The 16,036-nt window shown below is 36.8% G+C and overlaps 1 protein-coding gene across 2 annotated transcripts; it reads left to right on the plus strand.

The window, feature by feature from the left end:
• The first annotated feature begins 12,990 nt into the window (after positions 1 to 12,990).
• On the plus strand, positions 12,991 to 15,709 carry LOC120083631 (11-beta-hydroxysteroid dehydrogenase 1A-like). 2 transcript variants are annotated; one of them, XM_039039465.1, is made up of 7 exons: positions 12,991 to 13,270; positions 13,390 to 13,627; positions 13,708 to 13,900; positions 13,999 to 14,084; positions 14,169 to 14,300; positions 14,384 to 14,548; positions 15,297 to 15,709. In XM_039039465.1, the coding sequence occupies exons 2-7, from the start codon at positions 13,445 to 13,447 to the stop codon at positions 15,585 to 15,587; spliced, it is 1,050 nt and encodes a 349-aa protein (XP_038895393.1). In that variant the 5' UTR covers positions 12,991 to 13,270; positions 13,390 to 13,444; the 3' UTR covers positions 15,588 to 15,709. The 2 variants fall into 2 exon arrangements, with proteins under 2 accessions (XP_038895393.1, XP_038895392.1); XM_039039464.1 differs by having other exon boundaries at positions 12,991 to 13,627.
• Positions 15,710 to 16,036: the final 327 nt, after the last annotated feature.

Genomic DNA, 16,036 nt, shown 5'->3' on the forward strand with positions numbered 1-16,036 from the left:
TGTTCCATGATGGAATATCTTTATAGCTGTAATTCTTTAACTATGTCGTGGGCATGCAAGTTTTTACATTTCTTTAAACTATTTTGGAAATTTTGTTGTCTGTGATTAGAGTGGAATGTAAAAAAATTGATCTAATTCAGAATGGTTTATCCCAAAACGTGAGATCAATATGGAGATGAATTAATTTTAATAAATTTCCTTATGGTTGGGGGGTTAGAAATTTAAACTTCCATTCAATTACATTAACATTTTTAATGAGTTAGATTAAAATTAGGGTTGGCTATAGGGTTGGCTCTAGAGTTGGGTCGTGACGGGGTTTCTCCGTGCGGAGGGACCAATTCTCCATTTTCTCTGTTAGTTTTCCACCATCATTGTGTGAGTTTGACATCGGTAATTGGCATAAGACAAAAAGGAACTCAGACAAACTCGACGGTGCCAACAACAAACGAGCTCGATGGCGGTAGCAAAATAGATAAACTCAACGGCAACAACAACATAGATGAATGACGATGGCAAACGAACTCGACCATTGCTGATATGCAGTGTAATTGACTAATTTTATTGCAGGACTGCAGTGTGGTTGACTGATTTTATTATAGGCAAAACTTGAGCAACATGTAGTGCAACATGTCAATGACATTGTCACAAACATGGTTACATGTCTGGCAATAGATTCTACAGAATATCTTTTTCATATTTGTCTGCGTGATTTGTAGATTTTCATATCTGCCTTCCTTATTTTCTTGCAGAGAATATTTATTCACTCAAAGAAGTATATTTCCATAGCTAGCTTTATTTATATTGCACTTTAATTCTTTTTTAGGGTTAGCCGCCTTATTAGAAAAGTGTGTACTAAGAGTATTGAGCTTAGGGTTTGTCTAAGCCTTAACCTCCATGTATTGTTATTGAAAACCTTTGTATTTATCGTTGAGATTTTTGGTTCGATAGCCATTGTAGAACTCGGGAATAGTTTGATTTGATGAAAATTCATACTTACTGTTGCTGATGAAGGATAAGGAACTTTTCAAGAAGAGTATCCACGAGCGCGTTTGGATCTTTCCTATTTCATTGTCACCGAATTACCACACACACACATTCTAACAAACAGTTATGCAATTTAACACTAATTAACGACATACTTTCATAAATAAAATACAAGAGATTAAGTTCACGTACCAGTTGAAGACTGACTTCACTTCGAACTCAACCCAGTGGAAGCAACCCTCTACATTCTTTATTGCCCAACAATCAATCGGCTACCAGTAGCACGATCGTCTACACGAACGACAACAAACGAACAATCAAAAGTGAGGACGACACTACCACTTAGAGCCCTTGGTATTCTCAGAGTGAGAATCCAAAGAGTGGTCTTTAATGGATTTGGTAAAGGAAGGAGGAAAGGGATGATCGTGTAGAACGACAAGCAAGTGGGAGAAGGCTATCATATAGTGGATGCTTATCGTTTAGAGAAAGCTACACGATTGTGTAGGTTTTACTAAGTGATCGTTTAGTAATTGGTAAGCGATCATTTAGAAAACTCGGCACGCTAAGTGATCGTTTAGAAAAGCTGAAAGATCATTTAAAGAATTCGTGCGATCGTTTAGACGTAGGGTGTGCGATCGTTTAGGCGATAAGACACTATCGTATAGGCTCTCAGCTAAGCAATCAATATGTTTTCACACCTTTTGCCATTTTTTCGAACTCTTTGTAAAATGAAACCAATTTTCATTTTATTCTTCAGTTAAAATAACCGAATATCATTTTCCCACTAATGCACGATTGAAGAGATATTTCCGATCAATTATCACATAATTAACCAATTAATTAATAAATGAATATAATGATATTATATTCTTAATCTATAGTTTGATATCACATATCCACTATCGTAATTTCTCCTCTATTTGATATAAATCATATTTATATCTAATTTCCTCCAAAATAATGTATCTCATACATTTAGCCAAGTATATCATATATAATTAACCAGCTCAATTATATCATATATAATCGAACTCCTTCTTGTCAATTTGAACATTTCAAACTGACCCAAAAATTGATTCTCAACTTTATCCAAGCTACCTAGAGGACCTTATGGACCTGTGGCTCGAAGCTCCAATGGTACGTGAATAACTGACTAAACTCTTTTGCCACGAGATCCATCATCCGTTAACTATCAGGCATTCCACTAAAGTCCAACAGCTGAACTCTTATTATCACAGATATATTTCTGTCTCTATCGGATATAACAAATCATGAGTACGATGACCTTTCACAGATGCTCGTAAATACAGTTGGACCAATTTACCATTTTACCCTTGTAGTTACATCTCATTCCTTAAGTACCACTGATTCCTCTAATGAACAATACAACATAGTCCAACTATGTGTGAACACCTCTCGGGCCAAGAGAAGTGTGTGGCGCCATATCGTTCAAGCCCTGGAATCAACCCTTAAAAGAGCTATCTATCTACTTGCCCCTGCTTCGGAGAAGAAGTGAATTCCATCTTGTGTAGCTGAGTTCCTAGCCCCCAAATCAGACGAATCCCCAAAATGGTAGGTTTGAGTCGGCGACCTGGCCACTCGCACCCATATAAATCAAAGGACCAACCTCAATGACAGGAGTTCCCAACTCACTTAGGATTGAGGTCATGTTACCTATGGTCATCTTAGTGAAGTGAAGTCTCTGTCATGACGGTGTTATATCACGAAGACATTAACACTTCGTGGTAAGGTCTTATACAAACTCTTTGTATAGGACGCCCCCGCTCGCATGTCTCTTACACAAATGATTAGGATCAGATCATCTGTGACAAGTCACAATACTTGTGACCATTCCACAAAGCGAGCCACATCCGTAGCGTTATACTACAGACCATTTTGGTTATCACTTAAGACATGATCCACTTGTATGTCACCACGTACATGCTTAAGTTACATACTGATAACCAGGAATTTTATGTTTATTAGTTTGTGGTAAAGCAAATAAAACAAACAACTGAGAAAAATCAAGAAGTGAAGTAAAATATCAATTATACAACACAAGCGTTCGTACAAACTATTTACAAACTACAGGACACGAGACTTTAGGGCATCAACCCCAACAAAAGGAACATCTAAGGTAAAGATATCAAGGCTACAACTTCTGACTAACAAATTTAAATCTCTTAAGATGCTTGATGATGAAACTATTACAAAGTTTAACATGCGTCTTCTGAACATTGCCAATGAATCTTTTGCTTTTTGAGATAAAATTTCAGAGGAAAAGCTTGTTTGAAAAGTTTTGCACTCCTTACCTAAAATATTTGATATGAAGATCACAACTATTGAAGAGGCTCATGATATTGTCAACATGAAAGTTGATAAACCGTTTGGATCCCTTCAAATATTTGAAATGTCCCTTGAAGGTCAACATGAAAAGAAGTCCAAGGGAATTGTACTACAATCCTCAGTCAACAATGAAAGTTCTGAGAGCAAGAACAAAGAAATTGATGAAAATATAGCATAATCAATTTTCATTATGGCAAAGAAGTTTGACAAAGCTCTTAAACGATGAGACAAACATTCAATACCATGTGGAAACTATGTATCCTCCTATGTCAAAGACATTAGTAACGTCAACAATAACCTTGATCCAAAGCTCTAAAAAATTCCTGTAAAGAGGATAGAATTATTGGAGTTGATACCCTAAATCTCGTAGGGTTCTATAGTTTGTAAACATTATTGAACAAACTCATTGTGTATTTAATAAAATATGATATTTTATTCATTGTCTATAAAATATATGATATTTTAGTTGCATTAACTACAAACCAATAAACTAACATCCAAGGTTATGTTTGTAACTTAAACATGTATGTCGAGACATATGGGTGGATCATGTTTAAGTGATAGCCTAAATAGTTTGTAGTAGATGAATAAGGCTGGGTATTTTATCCTTGTGCCACTACGAGTATGACCCTCTTTGTAGGTGTTACAATTGTTGTAAAGTGCAACAAATGATCTAATCCTGATCATTCAAATATAAACATGTGAGCGGAGATATTCTATACAAAGGAGCTTATCAAAAGACAATGGAGGATATTGATCGGGATGAATGGGTTAAAGCCATGAATCTCCAGATGGAGTCGGTGTACTGAGTTGGGATATTGATAATCTTGATGGATAAGACCTATAGGTTGTAAATGGATCTACAAGCGCAAATGGGTTGCTGATGGAAAGGTGCAAACCTTAAAAGCTCGACTTGTGGCAAAGGGTTATACCTAGGTGAAGGGAGTTGACTATGAAGAGACTTTTTCACCTGTTGTCATGTTAAAGTCGATTTGCATCCTCCTGTCCATTGCCACTGTTTATAATTATGAGATCTGGCAAATGAACGTCAAGACGACTTTTTTGAATGGAAATCTTGAGGAGACCATTTACATGGCACAACCCGAAGGATTTATTGCCCAAGGTCAAGAGCAAAAAGTTTGTAAACTGAATCGATCCATTTATGGGCTGAAACAGACGTCTCGATCTTGGAATATTCGGTTTGATACTGCGATCAAATTGTATGACTTTGACCAAAACGTTTATGAACCTTGTGTTTACAAGAAGATCGTCAACAGTTCAATAGTTTTCTTAATGTTGTATGTAGACGATAAACTACTCATTGGGAATGATGTACGCCTACTGACTGCAGTTAAGAACTGGCTAGCAATCCAATTCCAAATGAAGGATTTGGGAGAGGCTCAGTTTGTTCTAGGTATATAGATCTTTCGGGATCATAAGAACAAAGTGCCAACGTTGTCTCAGGCATCATATATTGATAAGATCTTGCTCATTTACTCGATGTAGGACTCCAAAAGGGTCTTACTACCATTCAGGCATGGAGTCACTTTGTGTAAGGACATGTGTCTTAAGATGCCTCAAGAGTTTGATGAGATCAGACGGGTCCCATATGCATCTGTCGTTTGCAATTTGATGTATGCGATGCTCTACACTAGGCCAGACATCTACTACGCTGTGGGAATAGTCAGTAGGTATGAGTCTAACCCAGGCCATGATCACTAGACCGCAGTTTAGAACATCCTTAAGTATCTTCGAAGAACGAAGGACTACATGCTCGTGTATGAGTGTAGGGATTTGATCCTTAATGGATACACAAATTCTGAATTTACTGATAAGGACTCTCGAAAGTCCATTTCAGGGTCAGTTTTTACTTTTAACAGAGAAGTTGTAGTGTGGCGAAGCAGTAAACAGGGGTGCATCGCTGACTCCATGATGAAGGCTGAGTATGTAGTGACTTTTGAAGCTGCTAAAGAGGTCATCTGGATCAAGAAGTTTTTGACAAAGCTGGAAGTTGTTCCAGATATGTCTAATTCCATCACCCTTTATTGTGACAATAATACTAGGTTTTTATGCCCTAGTTTATTGTTTTGTACTTTTTTTTATATACCCCACTTCGCTTTAAGACAAGTGGGAGATTGTTAGGGTGATACCCTAAAATCTCGTGTCCTGTAGTTTGTAAACAGTTTGTACGAACGCTTGTAATGTATAATATATATATTTACTTCACTTCTTGACTTTGTACATTTGGATGTTTTATTTGTTTTACCACAAACCAATAAACTTAAAATCCCTAGTTGTCTTTATATAACTTAAGCATGTATGTGGTGGCATATAAGTGGATCATGTCGTAAGTGATAACCAAAATGGTATGTAGTATATGGATATAGAAGGGAAACCTTATCCTGGTAACGCTACGGATGCCGCCCGTTTTGTGGAACAGTCACAAGTGTTGTGACTTATCACAGATGGTCTGATCCTGATCATTCGTGTAGGGGACATGCGCGCAGGGGTGTCCTACACAAAGAGTTTGTATAAGACCTGACCACGAAGTGTTAACGTCTCGTCATATAACTCCGTTCGTGACAGATACTTCACTACACTAGGATGACCATAGGTAACATGACCTCAATCCTGAGTAAGTTGGGAACTCCTATCATTGAGGGCGATCCTTTGATTTGCTTGGGTGCGAGTGCCCAGAGCGCCGACTCAAACCTACCACTTTGGGGATTCATCTGATTTGGGAGCTAGGAACTCAGCTACACAAGATGAAGTTCACTCCTTCCCCGAAGTAGGGGAAAGTAGATAGAATTCTCCCTCAAGGGTTTATCCCGAGGCTTGAACGATGTGGTGCCACACACCTTCTCATGGCCCGAGAGGTGTTCACACATAGTAAGACTATGTTGTATTATTCATTAGAGGTATCAGTGGTACTTAAGGAGTAAGATGTAACTACAGAGGCAAAACGGTAAATTGGCCCAACTGTACTTATGAGCATCTGTGATGGGTCATCGTACTGATGATTGGTTATATCCAATCGACATAGAAATATATCTATAGTAAGAAGAGTTCAGCTGTTGGTCTTTAGTGGAATTCCTGGCAGTTAATGGATGGTGGATATCGTGGCTAAAGAGTTTAGTCAGTTATTCACGTACTGTTGGAGCTTCGAGCCATAGGTTCATAAGGTCCCCTTGGTAGCTTAGATATAAGTTGAGAATCAATTTTTGGGTCAGTTTGAAATGTTCAAATTGACAAGAGGGAGTTCGATTATATATGATATAATTGAATTTATATATGAGATACATTAATTTGGAGAAAACTGGATATAAATATGATTTATATCTAGTGGAGAAAAAAAATACTATGGTTAATTTATGATATTAAACCATAGGTTATGAATATAATGTGATTATATTTATTATTTATTAATTGGATAGTTATGAGATAATTGGCCGGCGTCTCTTCTGTTTTTGTAACTGATGAGTAAGATGAAGAATCGTTTTGAGACGCTTAAATAGCTCACGGTGTGTTGCGATTCTAGAGAGTCATCACTTTGTAAATCAGAGCCTACGATAGTTCTGTTTACTGAATGATTGCTAGAGAGTTATCTTTTACTAAGCGATCGTAGCATCCAAGCTTTACTAAGCGATCTATAGACGATCATTAGCTTTTCCTACACGATTGTATACTTCACCTAAACGATCAAGCATTTTGTCTGTACGAAAGACGAGTCTTTCTCCCACTTGCTTGATCGTTTTTTACGATCTCTTTTCCTCCTCCCCTCTACCAAATCTAAATAGAGCCCGCTCTTTGGATTCTCACTCCGAGAATACTTAGGGTTCCAAGTGGTGGTGTCATCTCTTTTTCTTCATCTGTTCGTGTGGAGACTGTTCGTGGTAGACGATTGTGTGTTGCTGAACGATAATTTTTCGTTCCAGCGATAGTGAGATTTACTGCGAAGGGAGTCTTCAACTGGTAAGTTTACTTGTTCTCCTGTTTATTTATCTCTAAGCATGTCAGTAATTTAGTATTATGATGATATCTGTGTGTGTGAATGTAAATGTGATAATTCTGTCATAATACTTTTGGAAAGATCCGTTTCCGCTCATAGGTACTCTTGTATAAGAGTTCCTTCAGTATCATGGTAAATCAGATACATTGATCATTAGAGTCAATGCAAAAAGAGTTATTGAAATAGTAGAAAAGTAATCAAAGAATGATAATCAAAGACCAATAATCAAAGACCAAGAACAAAAGCAGTGCAAAAAGAGTAATTGAAATAGTAGAAAAATAATCAAAGACTGATAATCAAAGACCAATAATCAATGATCAAGAACAGTAGCAATGCAAAAAGAGTCATCAAAATAGGGGCAAAATAATCAAAGAACAATAATCAAATACCAAGAATAGTAGAAATTCAAAAAGTGTCAACAAAATAGGGACAAAATAATCAAAGACCGATAATCAGAGAACAATAATCAAAGGCAAAACATAACAAAATACTGAAATTAAGCATAGAGACCGATAATAAAACAAAAACAGTCATTGAATAGAACAGATACATTGATCATCAGAGACCGATAATCAAAGACCAAGTACAGAACATTGAAATCAAGTATAGAGCAAAATAAGCTTATAGTTTGTCAAAAAAAGAAGAAGGAAAAAAATATACGGTGGCTCATCAACGGCTGGTGAAGAGAAAGAAGACTTACCATTAGATATGGTAACCCTACCAAGATCCAAACACCATCCTCCATCCCCCACCATACTCCGAACGAGGATCTCCATCCCCTACCAAGCAGAATCTGAGCTACAATATGGTTGTACGATTTAAATTTAGATAGACAGGAGGGACAATACAAAAGATTGGAGAACAGAAAAAAGGGCAAGGGGAAACCCTTGTTTGGAGCAAAGAGAGCAAAAAGAACCGAAAGAAGCGGCAAGATAAAGGAGAAACAGGAGTAGCGTTCGGAACGACATAATGAAAGAGGACAGGTTACGGATCTAGAGAAAAATACAGATCTAGACTACCAAACATACTGTAGTTTAGATCTACGAAGGATTTCTTAAAATTCGACCAATGAGAACCACAATGGCAGTCGATCGGTAGGAATGGAGAAGAGGAAGCTCCAAAACCCACTAGGAACGATGCCGATCGGAACATTGGCGAAACCCTAAAGAGAAGAGATGGAAGAAAATGAAGCAAAATAATTGAGCGCTAATTGGAGTAAGGAAAATGAGAGAGAGTAAGGAAATTAATCGAGTATCGTGTAACATGCTCAAACGGGTTTTGAATTCAAAATAATCAAGTATAAAGTAATTGAGCATCGAATATGACGTTGATATAATCGAGTATACACATGTCAATTGCAGGCGTATTGAGTGACCATGAAGCTAGGTATTGAGTGACCTTTAATTGGGTTTTGAACTAAAAATAATCGAGTATAAAGTAATCGAGCATTGAATATGACGTTGATATGATCGATTATACACGTGTCGATTGCAGGCGTATCGAATGACCTTCAAATAGGTTTTGAATTCAAAATAATCAAGTATAAAGTAATTGAGCATCGAGTATGACGTTGATATGACCGAGTATACACGTGTCGATTGCAGGTGTATCGAGTGACCATGAAGCTGGGTATCGAGTGACCTCCAAACGGGTTTTAAATTTAAAATAATCGAATATAAAGTAATCGAGTATTGAGTATGATGTTGATATGATCGAGTATACACGTGTCGATTGCAGGCATATCGAGTGACCATGAAGTTGGGTATCGAGTGACCTTCAAACGGGGTTTGAATTAAAAATAATAGAGTATAAAGTAATCGAACATCGAGTACGATGTTGATATGATCGAGTATACACGTGTCAATTGCAGCAAGATCGAGTGACCATGAAGCTAGGTATCGAGTTACCTTCAAACGGGTTTTGAATTCAAAATAATCGAATATAAAGTTGTTGGATTTTATGTCCTAAAACTCGTAGTTTGTAAATTAATAAACATATTCTATTTTTTTTCGATAAAATTGTTATTGAAATTGTAAACTTGAATCCAATAAACCAAGGCCCTGAGGCTATTTAATGTAGTTTGAACTTTATGTAGTGACATAAATGTGGATCAAGTACAAATATATAGCCAAAATGGTCTATAGTATATGAATGAGGTTGGGCACCTTATTCTGGGGACACTGTGGATGTGGCCCATTTTGTAGTTAGTACAAGCGATGTGATCCTAAACCGTTCATGTGGAGACATGAAAGTGGGAGCATCCTTTGTAAAGAGTTTACATAAGACTGAACCATGAAATAGTCATTTTTTACGTTCTAAACGCCGTTTTATGCATAAAACTGACTATTTCGTTAATTGATGACCTAGGTAACTTAATCTTAATTCTGAGCTAACTATGAACTCCTGTTCACTCGAAATTATCCTTAGATCTGCATAGGTGAAGGTAGCTCATTATCACTGGCCCAATAAGCCTCCTATTTCAGGGGTAAGATCAAGTGGATAGCTGGGAACATAGGGTGTAAGGCGAAATTCCCTCCTACTCGTTATAGGGATAGTAGATAAGTTGTTCCCTTTAGTATTGAATCCAGGTCTTGAACAAGGGGCCCCACCCTCTCCTTGGCCCGAGAGGGTTTCAGTTTATAGGTTGGACCTTAAACCAATTGTTTATTAGGGAATCAGTGGAACTTATGGAACAAGATGTAATCTTGGGGTAAAACGGTTTTTATGACCCAACCGAGATTACAAACAACTTGTGAAGGATTAGCTTACTAGTCATGGTTATATCAAATGGACACAAATATATCTATAGTGAGGGGAGTGCAATTAGGGGACTATAGTGGAATGATCCGTTGTTAACGAATGTTGATTAGCTCCGTCTAAAAGAGTTTTAGCCAGCTAATCTCGGACCGTTGGAGCCCATGATCTATAGGTTCATTAGGTTCCCCTACTAGCTCATATGGAATAAACTTAGAACAGTATGATGGAATGATTCGAATTGTTCGAATTAGGTGAAGAGAGAGAAACCGACAAGTATATGTGATATAGTAGTCGGTTTTCAGTTTAGAGATACAACTTTAATGATTAAATGTGATTTAAATATTAAGAACATGAATACGTTCATATTTGGAAGCTCGGAAATAATGGAAATGGTAAAAAATGTAAAAATTCAACGAGTTGACTTTTGACTATTAAAAGTCAAACTTTGACCAACCTTATATTCAAATGTGATTTGAATTTCAAGAAAATGAATGTGGATTCATGCTCGAGAGATCAAAATTAGTCAGTATGGAAAAATCATAAAAAGTCAAAATGTTGACTTTTCGATCAAAGTTTGACATCGACAAAATGACTATTTTGCCCTTTGACTAAAGTTAGTGGGAAAATCCAAACTTTTGTTGGATAATTCCACTAACAAAATAGTGGGTTAAGTGTTGACTTATAGTGTAGATATCAAACCCACTTAGATAGTGGATTTTGAGGTGTTGGATTTTTATGAATTTGTTTCATGGTTTTTTTTCTATAAACTTGGCTTTCAAATTGGATGAAAAACTTTTGCTATTTTTCCAAGATTGTTTTCTAAATTTGGGTTGGAAAAATCACTATTTTGGAAAAAAATTCATAATCCAAACTCAACCCAAAATTCATTCTTCTATTTCCATCTCTTTCTCTCTCTCGGGTTCTTCATCCATTGGGTCCCACAACCCGCTTCTGAGGCCAGAGGATAGTAGGTCAGCTCTAGTGGTCGTCTGGTTCGTGTTCGAACGGAGATAGAAGAGGTTCGAGAGCTTCAAAGGTAAGATTAAAAAAAAACCTAATTAATTGATTTAGGGTTGTATGTTTAATTTGTGTAATTAGAGTAAAATTGTTCATCATTTCCGCTGCGCATGCCTATTTTTCCATCAAAAGTGAGCGTTGAGTATGACGTTGATATGATCGAGTATACACATGCCGATTGTAGCCATATCGAATGACCATGAACCTGGATATCGAGTGACCTTCAAATGGGTTTTGAATCCAAAATAATCGAGCATCGAGTATGATGCTGATATGATCGAGTATGATGCTGATATGATCGAGTATACACGTGTTGATTGCAGCCGTATCGAGTGGCCATGAAGTTGGGTATCGAGTGACTTTCAAACGGGTTTTGAATTAAAAATAATCGAGTATAAAGTAATCGAGCATCGAGTATGACGTTGATATGATCAAGTATACATGTGTCGATTACAACCATATCGAGTGACCATGAAGCTGGGTATCGAGTGACCTTCAAACGGGTTTTGAATTAAAAATAATCAAATATAAAGTAATCGAGCATCGAGTATGACGTTGATATGATCGAGTATACATGTGTCGGTTACAGTAGTATCAAGTGACCATGAAGTTGGGTATCGAGTGACCTTCAAACGGGGTTTGAATTCAAAACAATCGAGTATAACGTAATCGAGCATTGGTTGCAGTAGTATCAAGTGACCATGAAGCTGGGTATCGAGTGACCTTCAAACGGGGTTTGAATTTAAAATAATCGAATATAAAGTAACCGAACATCAAATATGACGTCGATATGATCAAGTATACACGTGTCTATTGCAGCCACATCAAGTGACCATGAAGTTGGATATCGAGTGACCTTCAAATTGGTTTTGAATTCCAAATAATAAGTATAAAGTAATCGTTCATTGAGTATGACGTCGATATGATCAAGTATACACGTGTCTATTGCAGCCATATCAAGTGAACATGAAGCTGGGTATCGAATGACCTTCAAATGGGTTTTGAATTCAAAACAATCGAGTATAAAGTAATTGAGCATCGAGTATGATGTCGATATGATCGAGTATACATGTGTCGATTGCAGCCGTATCAAGTGACAATGAACTGGGTATCGAATGATCGTGCATCAAGATACGTGTGACGAGCCATCAAGGATCGAGTAATCGGAGTAAAATAATCGATCACTAATAGGAGTAAGCAAAACGAGGGAGGATAAGGAAACAAACCAAAATAATCGAGCGGTTAAATGAGATTTGGGCTCAAACTATTTTAGTTAGTGCCCCAAATATAATAGCCCACTCTCCCCACTAAATAGCGGCGTATGTCTGAATATACCAATTTCAGCCGCGCAATTTCTAAATTGGAGAAAAATTTCTTTAAAAGCTCACCTAATCAAGATCAATGGATTTGTCTTCCGACTGGTATTGTGAAAATTAATGTTGATGCAATTTGGAGAAAAGAATCTTCAAATTTGGGAATAGGCATTGTTGCAAGAGAGTCTTCTGGAAATTTAATCAAGTTAGCAATACTTAACAAGCAAATCAACCCATATCCTCCACGACGATCCTGGAAGGAGTTAAATTAGACGAAATGTGAGGTTTTCAAACATTATCTTAGAGTCTGATTGTCTCATAGCAATAAACCTCGTAAATGGTAAAGCTTTCTCTCATTGTGAGATAGAGTGCTTAAAAGGAAAAATAGATGAGCTGGCCAGTTTTTTTAATTCTTTAATTTTCGTACATCCCCCACACTCCATATTTATCCACCTCTTATGTTTAATATGGAAATCGTGAAAATGTAGGGCGAAAATAAAAGCATGCGTACAAGTTCAAAATCCACATGTAAACGTTAGAGATTGCCTCGTCTGTTGTAGTTTTGAAACATTGGTTCGTAGCCTATTCTGTTTTTTTCCCACCTCTCATTCTGGGTTTCCATCCTCTACATCTCTCTTCCATTAACCCTACTCTCTGCTTTTTTCCAACCAGCTGTGGTTTACATAACCATCTTCAATGAATCGTGTCAATGGCAACGCCAACACAAAGCTTCCGCCAAGACCCATGTAAAACAATTTCTGACAAAGATATGATCCTCATCTCGCCAAATTCAGGACAAATTCAAGTAGCAAAGAGAGATTTTTGTGGTATTTGTCACCTTGAAGTAATTTCTCAGCACGTATCCCTATTCATGCACTTTGAAATTGCCACCACCTTCTTCTTCTACATTTTTCTCACTTACTTCCCTTTATAAATCTCCTTCAATTAATTTCCTCTTTTCAGATTGCGTATGCTCTGTTTTTTCCGGGAAAAACAGAAGATTTTTAATTAGGCAGCCATGAATCTCATTCACAGCTTTCTGAATTTAGTCTCTCCACCCTTCACTTTTATCTCCCTCTTCCTTTTACTACCGCCTTATCAAGCTCTTAAATCCTTCCTCTCTTTAGTTGGTGTTCTCTTCACTGAAAATGTCAATGGAAAGGTCGTTCTCATCACTGGCGCTTCCTCCGGTATCGGCGAGGTAATCCATCTGTTAAGAAAACGGGTACAAGTTGAGGTAGAAGAATAAAAATGGGAATTGAAGTTTCTTTTTTATTGCAGCATTTGGCGTACGAGTATGCGAAAAGAGGGGCTTGCTTAGTACTTGTAGCAAGACGACAGAATCTACTTGAAGAAGTTGCAGACATAGCTCGGTATTATGGATCACCAGGTGTAATAACCATTAGAGCAGATGTTTCCAAGTATGAAGATTGCCGACGAGTCATCAACGAGACAATGAATCAATTTGGGAGACGTGAGCAAAAATTTTCCAAATTTCAATTGTGAAAACCAAAACAGAATCGCTTTTTTAATTATGATTTTTTTGTTTTTTTGTTTTTTTTTTTAATGCAGTGGATCATTTGGTGAACAATGCGGCGATAAACCATTTGGTGCTGTTTGAAGACATAGCCGATATCGCTGCATTCAGACAAGTAATGGTAATAAGGATTACTTGAAGCCCTTAAAAGTAAAAACTAAGAAATGAGTTTTGGGATTTGAGGATAAATTTGGGGAAATTGCAGGATATAAACTACTGGGGAGCAGTGTACATGACTCATCTGGCAATTCCTTATTTGAGATACAGCAGAGGGAAGATCGTGGCTTTGTCGGCTCCGCCGGCGTGGCTACCGGCACCTAGAATGAGTATTTATAATGTATGTTTCTAAGTTTGAAAATATTATTGAGATGTGGGTTGTTTTGATTGTCTAAATGGGATTGGAAAATTGAATAATGGCAGTCGAGCAAGGCGGCGATTAAGAGTATGTTTGAGACAATGAGAGTGGAGCTTGCGCCGGACATTGGTGTGACGATTGTTACTCCTGGCTTCGTTGAATCTGAACTGACTCAAGGAAAGGCATTGAACGCTGTAGGCAAACTTGAACTTCGTCAGGACATGAGGGATGTAAGCAATTTCTTCCACTAAATTCCTCTTTCATATCGATGAAAATTAAGGAAAATATGAATTTAAACATCTTCTGTATCAATTCACGCCCTCTATTATGTTTTGACCTAAAATTTTGTGTGAAATTTATAATTTTATTGATTAAACTCTTAAATTTTGATAAATTAATCCATTTAGACTTTGAGTTTGAATTTTTTTTAGAATGGTTCATGAATCTACTCTAATTTATTCATTTTGTAAAATCGATATTTCGAAATGTCTTTAGAGTTGATAATCAATGCAGGGACGGTTGTCAAAAACCTAAATTAATTGGCTTGGCGCACAAAAATTTAGGCTCTATTCAGTAATAATTTGAGTCTTGATTTTTGAAGTTTTAAGTCTTTTTTCTCACATTTTGTTTATCATAATTTACGTTTTTTTAGGTATAATAATTGTCAAAAATAAAATCAAATTTGTAATTAATATTTTTTTGTTTTCAAAATTTGGTTTGACTTTTGAAATTGGTTTAGATAACAAAACAATAAACCTAGAAGTCGTGAGGTGTTTACCGTTTGTAAGCTTAATTTTTAGGAATTTAATGTTTAAAAAGTACTTTGGACCTTTGAATTTTGGTGAATAATGATTTAGTTTTTCGCTTAAAATTTTTAACCAGGACTTTTATTAGTATCATTTAATGAAATTTCTCTCCATGTGTAAATAAATCATAAAGAGAGATTTTAATTGATATGAAAAGGGGAAAAATGGACAGGCGTTGATAGGGATTGTACCGGTGGAGACGGCGGAGGAATGTGCGAAGGCGGTGGTGAGAGGGGTATGCAGGGGACACAGGTACGTGACGGAGCCGTCGTGGTTCAATGTGCTTTATTACTGGAAGGCGTTTTGCCCGGAGGTGGTTGAGTGGTGCTACCGGATAATAGCTATGCCGGCTCCTGGAGGTTCTGAATCCGACGCCCTGAGCAAGCAGGCCCTGGATTTGACCGGTGGCAAGTATCTACTGTATCCTTCTTCCATTCGCTCCACCGAGTTGAAGGCCGATTAATAATCCACAATCAAATTTATCAGCTTTTTTTTTTTCTCAAAAGAATATACATATTTATTTTTCCTTGTCTATTTTGTGTCTGTGGTACCTCTTTGTAAAATCTCTCAGCTTTCCTACTTCCATTCTATTCAACTTTGTTTCTTTTATCTTTAGTTTTCTATTGGCTTATGCGTTATGAAAAATAAAGATTATAATTTAATGTATTTAGTTTCCAGATAACAAGCGCTAGAGCTAGTGGAAGTTTGATTCTCCCATTGAAAAGGTTTAGAGAACAATCATTTAATAATCATACTGATAATGATAAAATTGTGATAGCTCGTATTATGAAGATTTTATTTTACTAAAATTAATTTGCCATAATTCTTTCAAATTAAATTTGCCTACACGTAGTTGCAGTCAAAACTAAATAACTTGTGAAATTAAATTTTTCGTTAATGTCAATTGCTCTC

The sequence above is a fragment of the Benincasa hispida genome, chromosome 8 (genome assembly GCF_009727055.1).
Source record: "Benincasa hispida cultivar B227 chromosome 8, ASM972705v1, whole genome shotgun sequence".
Taxonomy (NCBI): Eukaryota; Viridiplantae; Streptophyta; class Magnoliopsida; order Cucurbitales; family Cucurbitaceae; genus Benincasa; species Benincasa hispida.